The sequence below is a fragment of the Jatropha curcas genome, chromosome 3, assembly GCF_041381405.1.
Source record: "Jatropha curcas cultivar XTBG-Jc1 chromosome 3, XTBG_Jcur_1.0, whole genome shotgun sequence".
Classification (NCBI taxonomy): Eukaryota; Viridiplantae; Streptophyta; class Magnoliopsida; order Malpighiales; family Euphorbiaceae; genus Jatropha; species Jatropha curcas.
The window spans coordinates 2,662,229-2,687,997 of NC_143153.1; the positions used below are offsets into that span (position 1 = coordinate 2,662,229).

Consider the following 25,769-nt stretch of genomic DNA (forward strand, 5'->3'; position numbering starts at 1 on the left):
AGTTCTGAATACTACTGAATCTGAAACAACACTGTATTACAGTATCGAGCAATTTATTTTTTATTTTTATCTATGAAATTGTATAATTTTATTGACTAAATTTTAATAAATAAATTTACTAAATTATTGTCTGATCGAATAAGTTGAATATGGAAATATATATATATATATATATATATATATATATATATATATATATGTAGGCCCTGTTGCCATGAATAATGCAGCGGAAAGATAGGTGCAACACAACATCCACATGTACAAAAGATTTTCATGTTTTATTCACTGAAAATAGATATATAACATGCCAAATAATATGGAGGACAGAAAAAACTCTATGAAATTAATCCAAAAAGACACTTTCATTTAAATAAAAATTTAATCTAATCGATAATAAATTTCTAATACTGTATAAAAAATTTTTTCACTTTTTATAAAAAATGCAGAAAGCAACGGATCTTGAGTTCAAGTCTCATCATTATAAAAATTATCCCCAATTATTCTGAATTATTCTGATGAATGTTATTTTCGTCCATTGAAAAAAAAAAAAAAGTAAAATCTTAAGGAATTATTTTTATTTGTCCAAATTCAGACAAATTGAGATAAATATGTCTCTTCCAATTGATACACATATGATATGAGTGTTATGTATGTAAATAACTACATTTCCAGAAACAGAATTGACAAATCTCTGACACAGACTGTCCTAACCTGCAACCTTTCTATCCTCTAATTCTTTTAACCCATATGTCATGGACTGACCTTTCTTTTTCTTTGTTTTTTACTTTTCTTTTCTTTTTTGCTTTTAGTCCAAGTTGATTTATATATTTTTAAACATTGTATTAAATTCTAATATCATTTTCAATGAAACTTTTACAACATTTTTTGGTAATATTTTAAAATAGTTTATAAAACATTTTATCAACTTTATTTTTTTAGAAATTGTTTAATTAGCTTATTCTCATATTTATTGATATAAACTTTGATTTTGATTTGATATTTATTTTTATACATTAAATGAATACATAATATTAAATATACTTAGTAAGTTGGTTTTACACTTACATTGAAATTCGATTATTTCAATCAAAGTTGCACGATTTCAAATCATTTATATTGAAAAGAAAAAAAAAAAGTAAAAATGATCAAAATTGACACAATTCATATCAAATTCGAAATCATATAGCAACCAATTTTAATTAAATGATTTTGATTTGATTTCTTTTTTAAAAATCAAAACTAACTGCTCTATGAATCATAATTTCAGATCGACCATGCCTAGATAATATCTCTAAGCGTAAATTTAAAATAATATTTTTTTTCCTTCATGAAGATAATGTTTTTTTTTAGAGGACATGAAATTAATGTTTTTATTTTGAAATTAATTAAAAAATGCAAGAAATTAACCATTTGAAAGGTACTTCAATGTATTTATTTTATTAAAAATAAATGAATAAATAATAATTGAGGGCAATCAAAGAAAGAGAAGAGAAGGCACGTTTTGTAACCTGAAAGGAAAGCTGGCAACCCAAACGTGTTAGGTCAGGCGGTGGATGGAGAAGGTCTCGCTTCACCCCTCAAATATTATTTTTTATTAATAAAAAATAAATAAATTACATTAAATAAATTAAATTCATTTTAAAACACATAAAAAACAAAAATATTAACATTAATTATTAATTATTAAACAAGAGAAAAGAAAGAAAGAAATAGTTAATTAACTCTCTCACCTGCTCTTTTTCCTTTCTCCTATCTCTTCCTCCTTTCTCACATTTCTTCTCTTTCTAATCAACACAAACGCATTTCTCCCCTCTTTATTTTTTTTTAAAAATTTTTCTTACCATTTCTGTCCTTAAATCTTTATTTTTTTCGATTTAATCCCAAAGCTAGGTTTTCTTTTTTGGATCTATAGGATTTGTCAATTTTGTTTTCTATTGTTTACACCATGCATTTGCACTTGATTTTTCTGGTCAATGTAGCTTGATTTCCGTTTTGATTAGGGTTTTGATCCCTCATATGCATTGGAAGATTTTTGGGATTCTGTTTGAAAGCATGTGATTGTAAAGATTTTTTTCCCTAACCCTTTTAAATAAAAAGGAAGAAGGTCAATATTCTTTTAACAAAAATTGATTGCATTTAAGATTGATTTGGTTCTTATCGTCAATATTTTTTTTCCTTTGCTTTCCAATTTAACACTAACTAAATGCGTTGATTGTGAAAAGTTAAACTCTTTCTAAAAAAAGAAGGGAAAAAAAAAGAGATTGGGTGAATCGGTGAATTTGTTAAATCTTTTGGTTTTGAGGGCGTGAACGTAAGAAGGCTCATTGGTTACAAATCTCAGTAAATATAGCAATTTTTGGCCTGGGGTTTGAGTTATCTAGCAATGGAGAAATCAAAGATTGACCTTACGGTTGGTGGTAAGTTTAAGCTGGGAAGGAAGATTGGGAGTGGATCTTTTGGAGAGCTATATCTGGGTATGGTTTAATTTTCATTTAATTTCCTATTTTTCCATTTAACTAAGTCATTCGTTTCTATTATAACATTTCAGCTACAGCATTATACTAGTTTCGTTTTTCTGTATGTCTAAAAGTGTCTGATGATTATTTGACTTGAATTTTCAGGTGTAAATGTGCAAACTGGAGAAGAGGTTGCTGTTAAGCTGGTATGTGACGTTTTCTATGAAATGATTAATTCTTGATGATTTGGATTTACATGAGTGAGTATTTGTCACGAGTTATTTATTATTAATATTATTATTTTGCATGCATATGACATGATGGGTAGTGCTCACAATGTTGATTTCTTTGTTGTAATAACATTTTCCTGTAGTTCCTTTCCTATTCTGCTCTGTCAAATTCTGTTAATGCAATAATTTCTCTTTGTTTAGTGTCAACCCTTTTTGATGTTGAATTGGATCTTGTTTGAAGTTTCTTATATATGATTCCTAAAGCATGCTTATACTTTATATAACATCAGCTCAGTTATGGATGGTTTTTTGATTCCTCTTTGAAAATTTGAACCAATATGGATAGTGGATGCTGTGATCCTTGCGAGTGTGCATGTACCTTGTAAGACCGGAAATATTTTTATTCTTCCAGTCTTATTGAGGAACTTAGGGATGACATTTAAGATCCTGAATGAGATCAATATGAGCAATTACCTAAGCCTTATGCCATGCTAAGTTGTACACTTCGAATTTACGATATTGCTAATAAATTAATGAATGTGAAACCAAGTCTTTATATAGAGTATTTCATAGAGTATGTAGTCTTTCTTCTTCATCCATTTATATAGAGGCTTACATGTATCTTATGATTTTTCTCTTTACCAACTATTGACCTTTTGTTCCAATTTTCAGGAACCTGTGAAGACCAAGCATCCACAGCTTCACTATGAGTCGAAGTTATATATGCTCCTTCAAGGAGGCAGTAAGCCCACATCTTTATCTCTCTCTTAAAATGTTTTGGACCTCCTGGATGAAATTTTATGACATTTATGACAGAACATCATGTTTTGGTTTAACTGCCACTTTTAAGTTGAAAAAGTTAAGGTTCCTTTTCTCAAAAATAATTCCATCTGTTTTTCCTCTGATGTAGCTGGAATTCCACATCTCAAATGGTTTGGAGTTGAGGCTGACTACAATGTCATGGTTATCGACCTTCTTGGACCAAGCTTGGAAGATTTATTCAACTATTGCAACAGGAAATTTACGTTGAAAACAGTTTTGATGCTTGCAGATCAACTTGTAAGTGCACATGATAAATCCATGTTAAAGAGTATTCCTTAAACTGTAAAAGTAACTTTGCTCTCTTTTTAATCTCTTCAGATTAATAGAATAGAATACATGCATTCAAGGGGCTTTCTTCATCGTGACATAAAGCCTGACAACTTTTTAATGGGCTTAGGACGCAAAGCAAATCAGGTACTTGTTCCCATGCTATTATCTCAGTAAACTAGAGTGTATCATGCTTGTTGTTATGACAAGTTTTATTTTATCATTTTAGTGATCCAATATTCAGCTGAAATCTGGCAAATATTCTTCATAGGAAAGGTATTGTACACTTTAAATAGAAATGATGTACATAAATTATATTTATCTTTGTATTAAAATCGATTGTGAATACATCATAGCTATTCAATTTGTTTTGTGGTATGTGGTGTTGGTACATGAAATCAGTTAGTGCATCACAGTATTGATTTGGCACTCTCCCCAGTCAATCTCTGTATGATGAATGACCCATTCAGAGAATTTGATGTGTGTCTAATTTGTTCCCACTTTACATATGTTTGAAACATTCTGTCACAGGTATATGTCATTGATTTTGGACTTGCAAAGAAGTACAGGGATCTTCAGACTCACAAACATATTCCATACAGGTAATTCACTATGCATAAACAGTACAGTAAATGCAATATGGTATATAATTTTATGATCTTTATTATTCTTTCTTCTTATGAAATAACAATTGCCTTCACTAGGGGAGGCCAAAGGCTTGATTTAAGTGTAAGATTTGTCCACTTTGAGAAAGATCGTATTAGCACCACTTTAAAAAATTATATTTGATAACTGACAAGTAAAGGAGGAAACAAAGTATTAGGTGTGTGCATTAATAATATTCATGTGGCTATACATGTCCATATACACTTTTATAGAAATAATGATGGAACATATATAAAATATTGACATGAAAAACTCCCAACTTTAGAATCTATGTACATTATTTGTCTTCCTTTCTTGGAATACATTTCATCTTTCCCAATAATTTATGTTTGTTATAACCATGCAGACCTTCTTTAGTGATATATAATTTGACCATGTGAATCTAATGGAGATCTCTATCACTTAAGTTTTGCTTTTATTTTCTCATGCATCATTTTAAAAAAAAAATAAAATAAAATCTTATAGGTTATTTGACAAAAAATATTCATGCCTTTTAAGTTCTTCTCTCTTTGAACTGTGATCTAATCTGATAATGTTCATCCTCCTTTTACCACTTTTTTTGATCCTTACTCCTCTCCCTCATGTATGCACAAGTACTTTCGCATTTTTGCTCCCATCTCATGTCTTTTCTTTTCTTTCCTTTTTCCCCAAAATTTCCTGCCAGCATGATGCCTTCATTTTTTGTTATTGAAACTGGTATGACTTTTGGTTGCAGAGAAAACAAGAATCTCACTGGCACAGCTCGCTATGCAAGTGTCAACACTCACCTTGGAGTTGGTGAGTGATATTACATGTGATGATGAGTTTCCAACTGTGAAAATAGCTACTTCATACTTTAGATTTATCATATATCATTTAATGGTCTTATCTCTTTGGCAGAACAAAGCCGAAGAGATGATCTGGAGTCTCTGGGCTATGTGCTTATGTATTTCCTAAGGGGAAGGTAGGTTATGCATTAGCTATGCAATTAATTCACTTCTCTCCCTGTCTTGTTCTTTTTTGGTTGGTATTTTCTAGTTAATGTTAGAGAGTCCATGTCATTTTAACTTAATTCATTTGTACACTTTCTTTGCTTCAGTCTTCCCTGGCAAGGACTAAAAGCTGGCACAAAAAAGCAAAAATATGACAAGATCAGTGAAAAGAAAGTTTCAACTCCCATAGAGGTAAGATCATTAACACAATTTTATTGAATAGGAGGACTTCAAAAACTTGATTGTGCACTAGATCCAAAGTTCAATGCTGTTGCTCTTATGTACCTGTTTATCCAGATGGACAATTTTAAAATTTATTGCACTTTAATCCCTATATTTTTATATTATAAAGCAGTTTAGTCTTTCAAATCTTACACTTTTTACCAATGGTAGTATAAAGACTCAAATTGCTAATACTGAAACAGCAGGGAGCAAAATGTATATTATGGCAAACCTCAGTGGGTTTTAGCAAATGACCTGCTATATTATATAAATTTGTATGCAGTTTTGGTAGACTATGTGAATGCTTTTTTCCTTTTTCATTGGTCTGCATATTATATCCTGGCTCTGAATCATGACCTAACATTGTGGGAATTCAATGCAGCATTGTTCCATTTCTTGTTTTCCAAGGACCTAGTTTGTACTTATTGTTCTTGTTTAACATAAGTGCACATATACAACAGGTGCTTTGTAAATCATACCCATCTGAGTTTGTATCATACTTCCACTACTGCCGGTCATTGCGGTTTGAGGACAAACCAGACTATTCATATTTGAAGAGGCTATTTCGTGATTTATTTATTCGAGAAGGTGAACTATCAGGACTATCTTATTTAAGTTTTTAAAGTATGTTTATATTTAACATTTCTGATACTCCTGCTCTTTCTTTTTAAACTTTTTCTGGGTTAATTAAATATTTACCCTATGTACGTTTTTTATTAGTTTTTTGGGTTTTGGCATGGTTGCTTCTGCAGGCTATCAGTTTGATTATGTTTTTGACTGGACGGTTTTGAAGTACCCTCAGATTAGTTCTAGTTCTAGAGGACGGGTAAGTGCTTGTGAACTGTTAGATAGGCCTAGGTTTCTGCCCCTCCACCTCCACAATATGTTACTTACTTTATGCTTTGACTCTTTCAGACTTCCGGTGTGAAACCTGGTCATGCAGGACCGTCTGCAGAAAGACCCACAGAAAAGGTCTCAGGTATTTCTCTAAACAGAACTGGATTTCAAATTTGGTGTCAAGTTTATGCAACTGTGTTATAAAGCTTGGATGGGGGACAAGATGGCATTCTTTCTAGTTTAAAACCCAATATGCATATCACACAGATGGACAGCATGTTATGGAATATGCTTTTAGATAGTATCATGCACAAACAGTCACTTCTTTTGCCTGCCTTGTTTGTTTCTCAAAATTCTCTCAATGATTAATACCTGTCATATGATACTTCCATCCAGTTGGGAAAGAGATTCGAGATAGATTGTCAGGTGCAGTTGAAGCATTTTCTACAAGAAAGGTCTCTGGTTCCAGTCCACATGACATTTCCAGGAACAGATCTTCAGACATTGTAAGCTCATCTTAATGCAGTTAACTGTTAGAGAAACTACTTTTGCCCAATCTTATTAAAATTCTCATGGCAAGCTGATTTGTATTCTTGTCTTTTTTAAGGAACTTTGAAAATTAGTAATTGGTTAATAGGATTAAGTTATTCCACCATATGGAGTCTATAGTAAATGATATTATTTCCAGTATGAAAGTAAAACAGGAAATGATAGTCATAACACGAGAATAAGGGGAGTAAATAGCCTATCTTATGGTATTGCTTGCATTTGTTTAGGCTTGACACCCTATTTTTCTAATGTTCCATTGGTTTTAAACCCAAGAAGATTCTACATAAAAGCTTTTCTCATTCCCTCCTTATGTGTTGTTTTATTAGTTTTCCATTTTTTGGGTAGCCAAGGCTTTGATTCTGAAATTAGTTTTGAATTTAAGGACTCCATTCTTTCTGCTGCTGAAAAGAGCAAGTGGAAGTCAGAAGAAGGGAAATGTAACAAAGGGGACTTTCCGACCCAAGACAAGTTTAATTTAGTGGATATATGAAATTGATATTTGAACCAAACTTGACACCTGTTATGTCTTGTCTCATTTGCTTTTGGTTATTGCACAGTAGTATGGTCTGCTCTTTGTATCTATGTGCTCTACTTGAATCTTTATATTCAAGTCATAGCAATATTGTTCTTTAACTTCCTTTCCTTTCCCCCAAAAAAATTTCTTACCAAAGACCTTTTTCCACTGTTATGTGCAGCAACCCGAGCAGGAGAAAGGGCGCAGTTCTTCTCGATATGGTAGCAACTCGAGAAAAGCTGTCATCTCAAGTAGTAGGCCAAGTTCCTCATGTGAACCTAGTGAATGTCGTTCTAGCAGATTACAGTCTAGCAGTAGCCGTCTGACTTCGTCACAAAGAATCCAACCTGGATATGAGCCCAAATCATCTCATACTCGTGGTGTGGCTTCTAAAGGCGCTCGTGAGGACACTTTTCGGAGCTTTGAGCTCCTCTCAATCCGGAAGTGATGAGAGAATTTGATGTTAGAAGATGCTTAAGCATCATACTAATACATACTCTTAAATGTCGAGCAATCTTGGAATTCATAATCTTGCCATTGTATATGGGATTCCACTTGATCACTGCCATCACTGACAATATCACCTTAAGAACAACATTACCTGTCATGTTCCTGCTGCCTTTCCTTTTCTAATTTTTTTCCTCGGAAGTTTCCAATTCTTGTAATGTGTTCTAAAAACTTCCAAGAAGAAAACTATGTATGGAACAATTTTCCCCTTATATATACATATAGGACTCAGATTGTGTTTACTTAAGCTTATTCATATTCTACTTTATATCCTTGAAGGCGTCCTTCATGTTATATGTTGCATTGTACAGCCATATTGAAGCAGGTCATACAAATTTATTAAAGTAATCAAATAGTAACATTTTTGTTTGTCAACGAAAGCGTTTATACTGATTCAAGTTTGTAACCTATTCATGTTTGTATACATGAATTGAATCAAAAATAAATATAAATATAAAACGGTCCTACTTAACAATTTTTATTCGGTATTTCCGACCAAATACAAGCCTAAATACAGGATGAAATACAAGGCTAAATACATAAATACACTCTCAAAATTACAACTTTAATTGGATAGCACCACAAACTTCGATGCAGGCATTATATTTTTGTTGCCATCTCGATTAAAGTTAGAGTTGAGCATATTTATGCATTTGGCCTAAATAAATAAATCAAACATTATTTCCCAATTTTTCATATTGGCTGGTTCTATATCAATGCCGAAGTTAATATTTTGCGATCACCAAAAATACATTTATCTACTAAAAAAGATTATTAGATTTTGAGTTAACTCTGATTCTTGATTTGAGCCGAGAGGGCATTGTGAAACAGATGATCTGATGAAATAGTATTTTCACAAGCACCAAATTACAAGCTAAACATCTTCCAGAGAACCATGGATACGAAGAAGATGATATATACAGAACAAATCACTTTGAAGAATCAGCTTATGTGGTGAAGCTCTGATCGATAGGATAAAAACATGGAACTTCTTGTCATTGTTTTAAGGATTCCTCAAAGCAGCCAACCTCTTCTCAAGTTCATCAATGCCGGAACTGCAAGAAGAGAGCCAAAGATGAGCTACCGAGCAATAGAAGGATTAGATTCCTGTTCTTCATATGATTCTTCAATTATTCTAGTCTCAGTTGGAAATGTTGTACCATTATACTTGGTTCGCATTTGGCAATTTGTGTCCGCAATATACAAGGCTTAACAAACTATGGTTTGGGAACAATTATATTTTTTTTTTCTCAAAAAAAAAAAAGGGCAGCTCCAAACTCAATCCCAAATGAAGCCTTATACCCCTTGCTACCAAGATCATGGATGCAGATAAAGAGAGAGAGAGAGAGGAACAGACTGTGGCTTCTAGACCAGTTATGAATTTGTTGTCGTTGAAAATATGTTTTTAACTTCTTATCAGAAAATTAAAAATATAAGAAAGAATAATACCTGCCCACATCCTCTTTATTCTTCCCGGCAATTTTACCTTTTGGTGCCGTTGACAACTGCCAGGTTTCAACTCAAGTCAGCATTAAACCGAAAAAATAAAGGAAAGAAAGAAAAGCCTAATAAATTGAAAACAAAGTTCTGAAACGAAATTACTACTGACACCAACCTGGGAGGCAACATCAACACCAATTTCATCTAGTACCTGTCATAAGAGTTTAAAGAGAAAAAAAAAATGTCATCACTTTCTGCACTAAAATTCACAAAAGTGAAGCACAGGCAATGGTTTCTACCAATGTTCCCCTTTGCTACCAGCTTAAAAAAGTTTAACACTATAACAAGAGATCTGGATATAGTTAAGTCATTACAACTGCAAACCCATTGAATAGTAGACAGATTTAATCTGTTGTTTGAGGATGATGGTATTTCATGTGTGGAAAGCTTCACATCATATAATAATAATAATAATAATAATAACAAAGTAAAAGGAGAAAAGAAGCAGTCAAAAGTAGCTCACTTGATTTGTCAACTCTTCAGTCTCCTCTTCAGCATCGTCATCATCCAAGGCATCATCAATGGTTTCTGACATCATTTCCGTCTACATGCACAAGGTGACCAGTAAACACCGCAAATATCAACCAAGAGACAAGGTACAAACCTCCTTTCATGTTAAATTATTCTAAATTAGAAGTTAGAACTATGATCTTACAGTCATATCCATCAATGCTGACTGTTTCTGAAATTCTCTTATAACCTTTCCTTGCTTTGCAGGAGCCATTTGCTGCAAATAAAACATAACAGCCACACCAAAATAGCAATAAAAATATTTTGAATTTTAGTTCCATATGGTAACAAAATAAATATTAATTTAAGAAAAGGTGAGGCACTAACATCAAGAAGCTGCTTTTATAGTAAAGCAAGCAATCACTCTTGCATAGTGAAATATACAAGTATTCATCTGATATCCAATCTATACTATATACATACCTTATTCATAGATGACATCGCCTTCGTGGCACCTTTCAAACCATTAGCAACAGAAGATTGGGCATACATTGCCTGCATAAGGGTGTAAACACTAATAAGAGCACATTGTGCATGCATTCCTCAATAGAGAAAAAGAAGAGGAGATAGTCTGTCTTTATAAAACATGCATGATCAGATACCCTACCTGTGTATGAGTTGCTATGCCTCTCATTTGAGCACGACTACCTTGTAAGTTAGCTATTTGTTGCCTAAGCCTGATAAGTTGCCTGGCTAGGACTTTAGTTGCTGCCTGTAAAATGCATACAAAAAGGAGAAAACAATGAAAGAACAGAAAGAAATAGATATATCAGAAGGTATCATTGCAAGACAAGGGCGGGAAATCTAATGTAGTCAGAGGATTTGAGTTTTATCATTTAATTGGGGAACTAGGAATTGCTGAATTATTATTTAGGAATAAAATCAGCGTCAAAATGGTTAGTTCAGAAGGATGCATGATGACTAAACTGCAAAATCCTATCAGGAATTCTACCTGAATGTAGAAAAAGAAAAGGGGCAAAAGGAAGCCTATCCAGTTGCACCTAGGGTTCCTAGGATAATAAAACAATCAAATCCTCATGTAAGCTTCAAAGCTTCTGAAACATTAAGGCAAAATAGATCTCTATAAAATTGAAGGCATAATACTATACTACAGGATTATAGGTCCTCCTAATCTTTGTTAGGCTTGGACTCCTAAATAGGATTAAGAAGAAAAGAATGAAAAGGTTTACTTTGTTGAACTTTAAAACAAGCTAAAGAGAAAAACTCAATAGTCATGAACAATAAAACAATTACTCAATAAACAAAAAACCTAGTCAGCAACTAAGCTTGTTACCAATTAATAAAGAAATTATGAAACATACTCAACTCCAAAAATTGGAAAGCAGTGACCTTGCTGCAAATTCACATAAATATGAGAATCTATTAGGACTAGATATACTTAATGCTATCAAATGGTCCTCAAAATCACTAACTGTGGTTCTTTTCAACCGTAAAAAGAAAAAAGTGCTTGAAAATTCAAGAACAGTTATCAGCCAAAGCAACAAGTTTCCTGGAGTTGAAGAATCTGACTCAAATCAAAACCTATAAAGTACCTCGTTTCCTGTCTTAGCAGTTCTTTTTATCTCAGCGACAAGCTTCTTTTCCTGATGAGATGATAAATCTGTTAGATCTAACAGCAAAAGTTCAAAATAAGTTGTCACTAAAACTATTGGCTTACCTCTAATTGCAAGGCTCCAATTTCCTTCTCTATACCTGAATCGTGTGAAAAGACAATAAAAACATCAATAAGAATATCAAACTTTTGCTTCGATTTTAAACCCAACAGACAAAAAGGACCATAATATAACTTGGACAATCACTAAGTAGTCGAGTAAGAGTCCAGAATCAAGAAACGAGCCCTCCACATAAGACAATCCAGATTAACAAGATAAGAGCTCCAAGGAGACTCAACCTATGAGTTCGAAAATGCGCAATACTAAAATTTGGATCCTGACCTGACAAGTGTTACCTTGTCCATATTATTGTGTAAGTTTGACAAGTCTAACATGACTCACTAGGGAGTGAGAGAAAGCAAGGACATGGTTCAACCTTAAAAGAGTCCAAATTTCTTAGATGGGAACAAAGACTATCTTCTTCGCACATACTAATACATTAGAAAAAAGGAATAATAAAAAATGAACTGGGTTTTACATATGTAATTGTGACTGAATACATAGTTGTTCTACGAAATAGATAGCTCCATCTTGAAGTGATCACATCCCTGCCCCCGCAAGGGTTTCTTCATGTGTATGAGGCACCGACATAACCTTACTTGGAATTAGTAATTCCTCAAGGCAGCAGTATTACTTAACTCATGCACCTCTTCCAATTCTGTTCCTTTAGGTTCAAACCCAGTTTACATATTTCAGAATAAGAGCCAATGTAATAACTGGTCCTCAAATCTAACCACTCCAGCTGATACTTTTCCCCGTGGAAAAGCATTTGAATTTTCCTCATATCATAAAATCATTTCCATAAATTGTATATCACCACAAATCATTGAATTAAATATACTTCTATATATATGGTATATACGTTTGATAAAATTTTAAAATTTGTAGATGATAATGTTCAAACATAACAAGTAAGAAGACAACAATAACAGAATTTAAAACTGCACAACCCGGAGAGTTAAATATAATGATCAAGAGTTTCGTAAGTCTAATACTGAACTGAAGCGCAAATTATCCAAAAAAAATTTTCAATTCAAAAAAAAGGGTACCTCTAGTAGCATTTTGCATTTCTCTTTTGCTCTCTCGAAGAACCTCTGAAATCAAAATTAACAAAAAGAAAATCTCCAAGTAAATCAAAGAGATCTATAAACCCAATTGCTCGAATGAACGCTAAAATGATAAATATTCGAGCAGCCATCATGAACAAATTTATATAATGTGATTTAGAATCGAACTTTGGATAATCAAACCTTTGGGATTCGGTTTCTTGTTGAAGAGGTTCATTTTTGTTTAGCTCGAATTATGTTTTGTACGATACACAGTTGAAATCCAGAGGCCTTAACGGAGACGAAGAGAGGCGGAGATAGGAAAAGATTGTTTCTTTTGGCTCGAAAATGAGAAGAAATTGCCAAGAATTTTTTGCGGTTTTTTTGTTTTTGTTTTACTTGGTGTAGTAATCTAGGTTGCACGGCTACCGGCTACGGGACACAAGATTAGTCCACCCTGCAATAAAAAATACAATTGAGAAAAAAATAATCATATAACAATTCAAAAATAAATAATTACACCTTAAATCAATCAATGTCAATATATATATATACACACATATATATATATATATATATATATATATATGCAAGCATTTTTTCCTTAGAAAATTGACATGTGACTTATCTATTTGGCATTTTAATTTAACACGTGGCATATTTCTCCAATTAGACTTCCACTTGACAAGATTTGATTTGATTATTTAATGTATTAATTTATTGACTTTGTTTGGTTTGGTTTGGTTTGGGTTTATTTTGAATTAATGTTTTTAATTTGATTTTAATTGATTTGAATTGATTTGATTATTCAATATATTAATATTGGATTTATTTTGAGTTATTTTGATTTGGTTTGATTTGATTATTTAATGTATTAATATATTGGTTTAGTTTGGATTTATTTTGAATTAGTATTTTTGGTTTGGTTTGATTTGATTATTTAATATATTAATGACTTTAAGTAATTATTATTAATTATTAGTTTTAAAAAATGATAAAGTTTAATAATAATGAATTATTCAATTAATGTATTAATGTATTATTGAATTGCTTTGTAACAAATGTTTACTCTCAAATTTGTGAAGTAACAAATATTTTCTCTAACAACTTTTAACGTACTTTAACGTTTTCTATCTAAATGTTTTTCATTTATTTTTTTAAAATAATGCATTTTTTTTAAATTATTTACCCTTAAGAAACACTTTAACTTTTTTAGAAATGCTATATATAAGTTGTATCGATGTATTATTCTGTATTCTTAGCAAATGTGTATTGGTTCTTGCTTTTAAATATATTATTATTTTTTTAAGTTTAAAATTTTCTACATTTTAACTATTTTCGCTAATGGGGTTAGTAATTTTTACTCAAACTTTTTTTTTTGTTTCCTTTTTAAAAATTATTTAACATATTTTTTAGCCGTAAACTATATATATATATATAATTTTAAAATGTATATGACTTAATCGTTTGTTTTTATATTTATTTGAAAATAAATTAATTTATGATTGAATTAAACCGCCTTAAATATAATTGATTATATAATGTTAGAGAATTAATAGTGTTTTAAGTTACCATTTATATAACTTTTAATGATATAAATAAATTACATAATTTATAAATTTTAATGAGACCACGGTTACTATTTTTATATTAAAAAATTAAAAATTTTTGTATTAAATTAAATTATGTTAAATATAAATAATAAATTATAGTATTAATAATATGATAAGTTGAAGATTTATACAACTCTTAATTATTTAAAATAAATTATTTATTCATAGATTTTAAAGAAATAACGAGTTAATTATTTTTTACATTAATTTTAAAATAAATTAAATCATTTTACCACTTTTCATTTTGCTTTTTCTTATTTGTCTTTGTAAATTTCAATATTTTTAATCTATATTTCTAAACACATGCCTATCTACTAATTTTTACTTTAATAATAAAAAATTTAATAATATGAAATCACGCTATATTATTTTTTTACTATTGATATGTCTTTATAATATTTTTTAATAGCATAATAAAATAAATTTCATTCAAAAATCTAAAAATTATATATATATTCCCTCAATTTTACTTTATTTTACTTTTTTTTAACCGCGTATATAGCACGGATATATTGCTAGTGTATCCATATTTCGGACATCCCAATTCTAGATTTATATTACTCTAATTTTAATCAAAACCCTAAACTAATTTACAACAACATGAAAACTAATGCAGCTCATGGCTACTACTCAGTATATATACGCGTGACAATAAATGTCTAAAATATAATTATTCTAGAATTATAATTGAATGTCTAAATTTGATAAAATAACACATTTTTAAAATAATTGACACATATATAATTAAAAATAATTTGTGCAACTTTAGTTTTAATATTAACTAGTGTTAGTACCGGCGCGCGATGCGCGGAACAGTATTAAAAGATGAAATAATATTTTATAACATCATTCAAAAAAATTATATAACAAAATGATCGTGAAAGGCATTATAAATACCTGAACCCGTTTAAATATCCGATTAGAAATTAGATATTCGAACCCATTTAGAAATTCACTTTTAATATCCGAATCCGTTTCGAACCCGATTATAATTACCTGTTTAAATACCCGAACCAGTTTAAATACCCTTTTATATTAAAAATATTTTTTTATTTTTCAAAAATAAAAAATAAGTAAAAATTATAAATTATTATTTTGATTTAATAAAAAAATTTTAATATAAATATTAAATATAATTATAGCATTAGCTATAATTAAAAAGGTGTGTGTATCTATATATAAATATAATTTTCTTTAGAAAAATAATTATTTTAAATATTTTTGAAATATTAATTAAACAGGTAGTGGGGACCCGAGTCCTTGAACCCAACCCGAATTTGATACGGGTAGTAATCCAAACCCGTTCTAAACCTGTTTATTCACTATCCAAACCCACTAAAATCAGATCGGATCTAATTGGTTACCCATCAGATCAAGTAAAATTGCCATCCCTAACTAAGATATGTTTTCTCAAGTATTCTGCGAAGCGTTTTACTAATAATAGTAAAAGTCGTGTACATATGACCTATATCAAAAAATTCACACACACCATTAATGTATTTTTCAATAGTAATAATAATTTTGAAATTTTAACTAATTATATTGAAATAAGAAATTAAGTTTTTATTTTTATTTTTATGTTATGATTTATTATAAATAATTGTTTATTTATTTGAAATATTAATGTATTACTTATTTAGTATAGTATGTAGCATGTGGATGTCATACCTATTTAAAAATTATTGTATCATATATATTCTTATATTCCATGTCCTGTGTCCGTGCAACATAGTTCCTGGTATATGAGACTACTTCATACACCAAGTTAATCAACCAATGTTTTTTTTTTAATTATCAATAAAAAATAAAGCATTATTTCGCAAATTTATCTTTATGTCATTAAAATAAAAAATTAATTTTTTTTTTATATTTTATGTTTCTAATATATTAAAAATGATTGTTTATTTATTTGAAATATTAATATATTACTTATTCGGTGTAGTGTGTGAATGTCCTATTTTTTAAAAAATTGTTATATCCTATACGTTTTCGTATCTCGTATGCCTTATCCGTGCAACCTAACTCTGGCATATGAGACTACTCCATACATTAAGCTAATCAATGAAGGTTTTACTAATAAAAAATGAAGTGTTTTTTTTTTAAATTTATTTTATCCTTGAAATAAGAAATTAATTTTTTTATTTTATGTTTATAATTTATTATAAATGATTGTATATTGATTTGAAATATTAATATATCACTTATTTAGTATAGTGTGTTTTAAGCGCGTGAATATCATACTTTTTAAAAATTTTCGTATCCGTGCGGTATAATTTATATTTTTAAATTATTTATATATTATTTATTTAATAGTAATATATTATTTATTCATATTTTTTAAGTGTGTAGATTACTCATTAATTGTTTTGTAATAAAAAATAAATTTATATTGATATATTAATGCTAGAGATAATATTTTTTATATATATTATTTTAATAAAATATCATCTGAAAATATAAAACAATATATCTTCTTACAATTGTGTCTTATCTTCTTACAATTGTGCTAACTCTCATTAGACGTGACAATCTCAAATATTTACACTTGACTGTTATTTATGACAGACTTATCTGCTTTTATATATTGTATATATTAGGTAATTAATTACTAATCAAGGACCAGTGTAAATGCGTATTTAACGTTATGAAATCTTTGATCTTTTGAAAGAAATGTAGAAACCAACTAATTACTGGTAACTAATGATTAATTTTCAATATATATTCCTCCGTTAAAGCTCAATAGGTGCCAATCAAGTGATGATCTGATTGATTTTCTCACTTATGTAAATAGTGAAAAGTCTCGAGTTTGAGTTATTTCGAGTATAGGTGTTTTCATCAATTTGATGAGTCAAAGGGAGGATTACCCATGTTGTGTAGCCTGTAATATTATTTCAGCCCATAAAAGCCTCAATGAATTAAAAAAAGAAAAAGCTCAATAGGCTAAAAACAATATTTTGAACTATACATTAAATGTAACATTTTCCTTTATTAGCTAAATGAACCAGAGATTTTCCACTTCTGCAAACTATTTATATACATGTGTGGTTACATTTTAAACATGGTTATAGTCGTATAAATTATATCTTTGATATTTTAAACTTATAGATAGTTTGGAAAATATTTTTTAACAATAAATTATTATTTAGAAATAAAAGAAGCCATATTCTAAAAATTGCTTCTCGAAGACTTTATGCAAACTTTGATTTAAAAATATATGGAAGAATAAGAGAAATAAAATAAATTAATTTATTTAATATTTATTGTCTATTTAGATGTAAGAACAGATAATAATAAAATAATTGATAAATAGTCATAACTTCTTTCTGTAACAATAGAAATAAAATATATATTATATTTCCACTCAATGCCGTTGAAAATTGAAATACATAAATTTTCAATTATATATATAAATTTCACATTTCCGCTTTCTTTTTCATGTTGTTCTTCTGATTGCAAATTCTCGAGCTAGTATAACATTAATATATATATATATATATTTATTTAAATTAATACAGTTTCAATCTTTAAAACTTAAATTTAAATACACATTTTAAAATAAAAAAGAGAGAGAATTACAAAAAAAATCTGAGCCATAAGCTTAAGCCCTATTTCCTGCTGGCAGCGTATATAACCCACGTATAAAATTCGTACAAGATACGGAGAAATCTCAGAGTTTCATGTTTCGACTGTGAAGTGTCTCTGCATTGTCCGAGGGCGGTTTCTGTTTAACCAAAACCGCGTCGTCTCCTTTTTTGATGTTCTGCTTCCCCTTTCACGGCTACTTGTCTCTCTTTTTCCCAATTCACTGTAGCAACAAGAAACTACTAACCGCTTCTCTGCTCCTCTGCGTTTAACGTCTCGAATTCTACACTCTTTTTCTTGATTTTCCGGTTTCTGAGACAACAACTTAGCCAAAAAGTCCTCTCAACGAAGTGTTTTTTCTTTTTTTCCTTTCCGATTCTGTGGTTTTTTGCGAAGTTACAGTATCTTCTGAGGATAAATTTTGTAAGAATTTCTAGGGTTTTGGAGCAAGAAATATTTGAGCTGTTTACTTCAGATTGGAGTGTTCGTTTTGCTTGTGCTTGATAATTTTCAAGTTTTATGGTTGAAGTTTCACTCAAGAAAGTATCTCTAGTACAGTTTACTTGGGGTTTAGGCAGCAGAATCTGGTTATTGTTCTAGAACTTGCCTTACTCCTGGTGTTTCTTTGAGTGGGAGAAAATAGTTTGTGTTTGGGAATACTGGTGTCACTTGTGATAGATGATTTTGGAGGAAGTGAAGAGCTAGGGTTTTGGAGGTGACTAATCCTGTGCTGGGTCAGTTTTTCTGGAAATAGTTGTTAAGGGTAGTTGTATGTTATGGATATTGATACGGTAGGTGGTGTTGGGGATGCTTCCTATTTGGATCCCGAGTTGTTGCAGCTTTCAGAAGTGTCTCCATTTGTACTCAAAGCCAGTCCTCAGATAGCTGAGGAGTTGTTCTCTCAGTGGCTTTCACTTCCAGATACTAATCGACTGGTAATTTTCTTGTTTCTGAAATTGTTTATAACTTAATTGACTTGTTAATTGTAGTCAATTGATGCTTAAGTAATGAAATGGGGTCTGAATTTAAGTTATGATGTCCTGACCTGTGACCAATTTAATTTGGTATTGGTAGGTAGTCTAGAGTATCAAACTATTCTTGACTTGTAAAGTTTGTTGTGAAGGACATAATTATTTAGTAGAGATGGGGACTATTTTTTTAAATTTTCATTTCTTTTTTGCTTCCGCTGTTATTTTTTTCTGCTACAATGTGATCTTCTTCAGCATTATTCTTAAGTGGTTTTGTTGTGTTTGTTTCCCTGTCCCAGCCCCCACTTCTATTCAACCCCTGATTACTGTGATCCCTGCCTCACACCTCTTACCTAGGTTTGCAGTTGCAATGCCAGGTGGTGCAATGATATTGTTTATTAACTCATCCCTATTGGTTTTCCTTCCTAACCTCTATTCTACTACTTATCTGCTAACCTATTATAGTTTTCCTTTGATGTATAGAATAAATTGATAGATATTTTCTAGCTATTACTATTCATTGTATTAAATTGCAAATTTTCACACCCTTTTTTGGCATCCACTTAATTTCACCTCTGCTTTGCAAATGTGTTGGTCTGCTCTATCTGATAGTGTTCTAAGTTGTTTACACTTTGGCTGTAGGTGAAATCTTTAATTGATGATGCAAAAGTTGGAAATCCTATTAATGTATTTGGGAACTTCGCCAGTGCAAGTTCTGGTGGAGGGACTTCATTGCCTTCCATGTTTCCTGCTGGCAGTACACCTCCACTTTCACCAAGAAGTTCATCTGGTTCTCCACGCATGTCCAAGCAGAAGACAAGCCCGTCTTCTTTGGGTTCTCCATTAAAATTTGTTAGTGAACCAGTACGAGAAGTCATACCTCAGGTTTCACCTACTCCTGACAGCTTCTGTTGTAAGATACTGTCATAATTGAGATTCCATTATTGAATTGAAAATTTAAAATTTTTATCTCTGCTCAAGGCTAATTATTAAATTCTCACAATGTTTACATATTCATATACTTGCAGTTCTATTTTCAAAATGGTCGTCCACCAGCAAATGAACTGAAAGACCAATGTCTGTCTAGAATTAATCACTTTTTCAGTAATCATCTGGATGGGTTGCAAAAACATGGTAGCCATAATCAATCTATATATCTAATTCACTTGTTTACCTGTGGTTGTATGCTTTCAATTTTTTGATTTGCTTTATGTCTCTTCGGATGCCTAGATAGAGGGCAAAAGATGCGACAGAACCCTACGAGGGACTGACATTTCTTTTCTCGTTATGCAGAATTTAAATCTATAGTGAAGGAAGTTTGCAATCTTCCATCTTTCCTCTCTTCTGCTCTCTTCAGAAAAATAGATACTGACTGCAGTGGGATAGTGACAAGGTAGGCAGTGGTTTGTTCCTGTGTAGTTCATGGTAGGAGTTAAAGCCTCCATATTTTATTTGTCCTTCTTTTTTGTTTTTCAACATTTAGCAATTATCACTCAGCTTTTCTGCTATTGAGTATATTGCAACTATGACATGTACTTGCAGGCTTGGCAATTGCTATATCAAGTTACCTTGGATTTTTTTGTCCATTTTATGCTGCAAATATTTAGCTTCCATTTTATCTTTCACGCACTTCTTCTTGGTTAATTTTGAATTATACCTTACTTTGAGGGATTTCATACCTTAATGGCCATGAAAGATAAGGGAGGAAAGAAACAATGGAAGGAAAATAATAGGGAAGAGAAAATTATGAATAGTAATTTCATACTTTTCCTTATCATGTTTGGATAGGGGGAGATAAAAATGGAGGGGGAAATGTTTTATGAATAGTAACTTATGATGTTAATATTTATTGTTTAAAATAAAAAAAATTGTATTGAGGATAACATTGTTTTCAATGGATTTTTCTCACTTTTCTTTCAATGCGGAGAGAAAATGAGAAGTGGGTCCTATACTTATTTTTTCTTTACTCTGCTTTTTATTCTTCCCAAACAAGAGGATTAGAACATAAATTGAACTCCAATCCCCCTCCCCTCCCCCCCCCCCCCCCCCCCCCCCCCCCCCCCAAAAAAAAAAAAAAAAAACAGTGTCAGCCTCCTCCTTCCAAAGATGGCATAAGCCTAGGAGTATGCAAAGATTGGACCTGATCAAAGCAATGCTGCAGCTTTATTGAATTAAATCGCCAAGTGAAAACATTTTCTTTTTTAGAACTTTCTGAAAGCAAGCAGGCATGTCACTTAGGTTTCACTGACTGTTATTCCTTCATAATTTAGGAATTATTTTAACTGCTTAGCATATTATTTGATTGTGGATGGGAAATATCACTTGCTTGTAGGCTGCATACATTTTGGGAATGAACGATTACTCACTTATTGCTATCCATTTTTTCTGAATGATGCTGAGTTTTATCTGCTAATTTTATTAATATGTGCCACATCCTCAGTTATGTCATTTATTTGCAGGGATGCATTCATTAAATATTGGGTGGATATCAATATGCTTGCAATGGATAGAGCAACTTGCATGTTTCATATTCTAAAGCAGTCAGAAAACAAATACCTTACACAGGTCTGTCTTGCAATCTCTGGTCTTTGTGATTACACTTGTTGGCATTATATGTTTTCCTTCCAGGTGGTTGTGATGCCAAGATTACTGGATTGCTGGTTATTTGCCAGCAGATAGACTTATGCCTATCTATTTCATGCTTTTTGTATAGGCTGACTTCAAACCAGTTCTTCGGGAACTTCTGGCAACCCATCCGGGTTTGGAATTCTTACAGAACACACCTGAATTTCAAGAAAGATATGGTATGCACATAATTAATAGGTGCTCTATCTTATCATCAGCCAAACTATGGTTTGATACTTAACATTTCAATTATAAAATTGTTTTGCCCCAATCTCTATGGTTGCCTCATCCACAAAGGTGTAAGACAAAGTTTATTAATTCATACACTTTCCCTTCCTCTCCATGCACTCATTACGTACATTGTGCAAGAACAAAGGAAAGCTGATTTGAGGAATGATTTCTGAAACAGAGGTTATGATTTAAGATGGTTAATTGCCAATTCAGAATCAAAAAGGTCCCTAGTAGTACACTATAAGGCTTTTATTGACCCTAATTGACAATTATAATTTTGGTTAACTGAAAGGGAATTCCATGTGAATGGTTTTTTGAAACCTTTTCAGGTGTAAATTAAAGAATAATTATTAAATATAATAGAATTTTGCATTGTATAATCAATCAATTTTTAGATGGCTTTGCAAGTTTTTTTTTTTTTTAAAATATATTTTCTCTTCTTGTCATTTTATTTGTTCATAAATTAATTTTCCCTCAAATATTTTCTATGGCCAGCTGAAACAGTCATATACAGAATATTCTACTACATCAATAGATCAGGAAATGGTCGACTTACACTTAGAGAGCTGAAACGTAGTGATCTCATTGGCGCCATGCAACATGCAGATGAGGAAGAGGATATTAACAAAGTCCTAAGGTTGGTGTGCCAATAAACTCGTTACATGAATTGCTATATTAGGAATGTTAACCATTGAGATTTTATGTGAATTTAGTTGAGGGGACCACGTTTTGATTTCAATCTAATTAAATAAGAAGGAGAAACCAATTTTTATCCTTGCCAGAGTAATAATTTGAGAATGCTGAACAAATAATTTGGTTGTAATTTGATTTGAGACTACTCAACTTATTATGGGACATGCTAATGTGATAATTGCATTCGAAAAGTATTCTATTACATTCCAGATGTAATATTTTTATATTTATTGTTTAACATATTCATTCAACTATCAATGGCTGATATGGATTAGTTTTTGTGCTTTTTCCTTTGTTTCAGATACTTTTCTTATGAACATTTCTATGTTGTATACTGCAAATTCTGGGAGCTGGATACAGACCATGATTTCTTGATTGACAAAGAAAATCTCATTAGATATGGCAATCATGCCCTTACCTACAGGATTGTTGATAGAATATTTTCACAGGTTTGTTGACTTCACATATTTTCTCCCTTTTTAAAGTTTGAATAAACTTGAGTTCAATTTTCAGAGTTTGAGAAACAATTTACTAAATGAGTTACACAACTTCTGTTGTTTTTGTGTTGTAATTTTATCTCAGGTGCCAAAGAAGTTCACCAGCAATATTGAAGGGAAGATGGGCTATGAAGATTTTGTGTACTTTATGCTCTCAGAAGAGGACAAATCTTCAGAGCCTAGTCTTGAATATTGGTAAACTATATTTTCATCTTCATTATTAACATTTTTTATCTTACTGGAAATTAGTAAGGGTTAACTAGATAATGAAATTTTATATAATTTACAATAAAATCATTCTTTCTGCATTAGCTAAGCCTATTTCTTTAGAGTACATTTTGTTATATCTGTGACCATATGTTGAAAACCGATGTTTAGTTCATAAGAGTTCTATAAGAGTTGGGTTTAGTTAGCTATTTTATTCATTTGTTTCATGGAAATAGTCCATTTGACAGGTGTTTTTGTGCTTTTTGCAATACAGAAGAAATTAGAAAAATGTATTGTGATTTCTGCACTACATTTCCTGAGTCCACAGCATCTTATACCCATGCATGTATAAATATTCACAAATTGTTTCAGCACAATACTTTTTCTTTGTAATAAGCTGGAAATATTAATTGATGTTATATACATGTTCATGTAGCGCATGATCCTTGGAAACTGCATCAGTATGGCTAGTAATACTTAGGTGGTTTTACCCTGACTTGATTCTTGCTTATTGCTTGAATTTCAAGATGCCGAGTCACAACTCCTCCCGGATAAACTTCTTTCAATTGATCGGTTAAGATACGGTTCCTCAGAATCGATGTGGTTCTACCCATAAAGAAAGAATAAGCATCATAACATTTTTTGCCATCTCAACCTTTAGGAGTCCCGGCCAATTTTAGAAGTATCAACAGCAGAATTGCTGTTCCCCTTGGTCAACTCCTTCATTTAGTGTCAGAATTCCAACTCTATGAAATTTTGTGAAATTTATTTTATGTTTGATATAAACGAAATTTTATTTGGAATTCTACATTTTTCATTTTATGGAATTTGTTTTGCTCAAATCAAGATCTACCAAAATTGTTAGAATTTGAAATGAATTATAAACTTAACAAAGGTTCAAGTTAGTAAAGCTACTTGTTTGAAATGATTCCACCATATCTAGGTTGGAGGTCTACACCCAAGTTTTGTGATGCCATACTGTCTTTGAAGTTATTTCTGATTGTTTCAGCTGTATGTGTTTTACCTATATGTAGGTTCAAGTGCATAGATTTGGATGGAAATGGTGTATTAACAGCCAATGAAATGCAATTCTTCTATGAGGAGCAGCTGCACCGAATGGAGTGCATGGCCCAGGAGCCTGTGCTATTTGAGGATATCTTGTGTCAAATAGTTGACATGATTGCACCAGAAGTAAAATCCTGTTTCTTTTGATGCTTTGGAATCTTGTAAAGGTCCTATATTTATGTGTAGTGTCGTGGTTTTATTTGCAGAGAGAAGATTATATCACACTGCAGGACCTGAAAGCAAGCAAGCTTTCAGGAAATGTTTTCAATATTCTATTTAATCTCAATAAATTCATTGCTTTTGAAAGCCGCGATCCATTTCTAATTCGCCAGGTAGAATGAGCGTTTTGCTGGCATTTTGTTTCTTGGCATAATTACCTGTTGAAGGTTGAATGGTGCTAGTTTTTCTTCTCTGGAATTATAATTTAACTGATTTGCATCTTTCTGGTGTGAGCAGGAGCGAGAGGATCCAACCTTAACAGAGTGGGATAGATTTGCACATAGGGAGTACATCAGACTTTCAATGGAAGAAGATGTTGAGGATGTCTCAAATGGAAGTGCAGATGTTTGGGAAGAATCACTTGAGGCTCCTTTTTGAGTCAATGAGGTAAATTTCATTTGGAGTTCCAGAAATGAATGTGGACTTGCTCTGAGAGATACCCAAACTATGATTTCCATTTTCCAATTTTTAGGTTTGAAAATTTTAAATTGGGAGATTTAGACTTCCATTTCATTGATATTGAAAGCTTTTGCAGGAATTTATTGTTATTGGATTAAAAAATGAATAGAATACAATGTTCTACTTGCTTGTCATTCGTATTTCACATACAATTTCAGTGAACCGGTGATCATTGTGTCTGTGCAGCTCCCTACGAAAATATCTTGTCGCCTGACCAAATGGCATGGAATGAAAAGATTTACACAGAGAAGCTGATCAAAATATGCAATATCAGCTTTACGTCTGAGGTTGGGCATGACTTTTGACATGTGATATTGGTCCATCAGGGAACAAGCTTGACCTTTCGCAATCAAATTAAGCTGCATTCCAAAATTCTATGGTGTAAATTTCAGGGATGCTAGGAGAATCCTTTGAAATGGGAGATGGCTGGTTTCTATAAGAGATTAATCATCAGCAGATACAGAAGTCAGTACAGTGTTTCTTTGGGTTAGCTACATTTGTGGCTGGTTTTCTTTTTCTTGTGCTTCTTTTATGGTAAAATAAAAAGAGACACTTCAATCCTCACTGTGAACTTTTCTTTTATGTTCTGATCCTGTAAGCTTGGTGTTCAAATAGAGACACTTCTTCCTCATTCTTTCTTCTGGTATTTATGCGCTCTTTTTAATGTTTTATGTACGTTATTGTTGGTTTTCTTAACTGAGAGGAGGTTGTATTTGGAAAAAGTACAAGTGCAGTGCAAAAAACAAACTGCAGACTGCATTTTTTATTCACTAAGGCTGCGATTCGTTGCAGACTGAGGATGATAAGATGACTGACTGGACAAATGTCTTGTCGGGTTTA

The 25,769-nt window shown here is 31.5% G+C and overlaps 3 protein-coding genes across 5 annotated transcripts; 2 read left to right on the top strand and 1 right to left on the bottom strand.

The window, feature by feature from the left end:
• Positions 1–1,713: 1,713 nt before the first annotated feature.
• LOC105644516 (casein kinase 1-like protein 6) lies at positions 1,714–8,283 on the top strand. The gene is made up of 14 exons (XM_012229895.4): positions 1,714–2,474; positions 2,622–2,662; positions 3,359–3,428; positions 3,597–3,745; positions 3,827–3,922; positions 4,307–4,377; positions 5,157–5,218; positions 5,321–5,384; positions 5,520–5,604; positions 6,096–6,222; positions 6,387–6,460; positions 6,550–6,613; positions 6,868–6,977; positions 7,716–8,283. Exons 1-14 carry the CDS (start codon positions 2,384–2,386, stop codon positions 7,980–7,982), a joined length of 1,371 nt encoding a protein of 456 aa, XP_012085285.1. The 5' UTR covers positions 1,714–2,383; the 3' UTR covers positions 7,983–8,283.
• A 436-nt stretch (positions 8,284–8,719) lies between these two features.
• On the bottom strand, positions 8,720–13,199 carry VPS2.3 (vacuolar protein sorting-associated protein 2.3). The gene is made up of 11 exons (XM_012229894.4): positions 12,975–13,199; positions 12,774–12,818; positions 11,730–11,764; positions 11,605–11,655; positions 10,659–10,763; positions 10,475–10,546; positions 10,197–10,268; positions 10,005–10,085; positions 9,657–9,692; positions 9,491–9,546; positions 8,720–9,096 (listed from the first exon to the last, which is right to left on the bottom strand). Exons 1-11 carry the CDS (start codon positions 13,006–13,008, stop codon positions 9,045–9,047), a joined length of 639 nt encoding a protein of 212 aa, XP_012085284.1. The 5' UTR covers positions 13,009–13,199; the 3' UTR covers positions 8,720–9,044.
• A 4,813-nt stretch (positions 13,200–18,012) lies between these two features.
• On the top strand, positions 18,013–25,560 carry LOC105644514 (serine/threonine protein phosphatase 2A regulatory subunit B''beta). 3 transcript variants are annotated; one of them, XM_012229890.4, is made up of 13 exons: positions 18,018–18,900; positions 19,576–19,818; positions 19,962–20,067; positions 20,227–20,326; positions 21,393–21,498; positions 21,647–21,737; positions 22,285–22,426; positions 22,784–22,931; positions 23,065–23,174; positions 24,221–24,377; positions 24,458–24,583; positions 24,708–24,857; positions 25,116–25,560. In XM_012229890.4, exons 1-12 carry the CDS (start codon positions 18,742–18,744, stop codon positions 24,846–24,848), a joined length of 1,629 nt encoding a protein of 542 aa, XP_012085280.1. In that variant the 5' UTR covers positions 18,018–18,741; the 3' UTR covers positions 24,849–24,857; positions 25,116–25,560. The 3 variants fall into 3 exon arrangements, with proteins under 3 accessions (XP_012085281.1, XP_012085280.1, XP_012085282.1); XM_012229891.4 differs by lacking the exon at positions 24,458–24,583 and having other exon boundaries at positions 18,013–18,900; XM_012229892.4 differs by lacking the exons at positions 18,018–18,900; positions 19,576–19,818 and adding an exon at positions 19,828–19,846.
• The last annotated feature ends 209 nt before the right edge of the window (positions 25,561–25,769 follow it).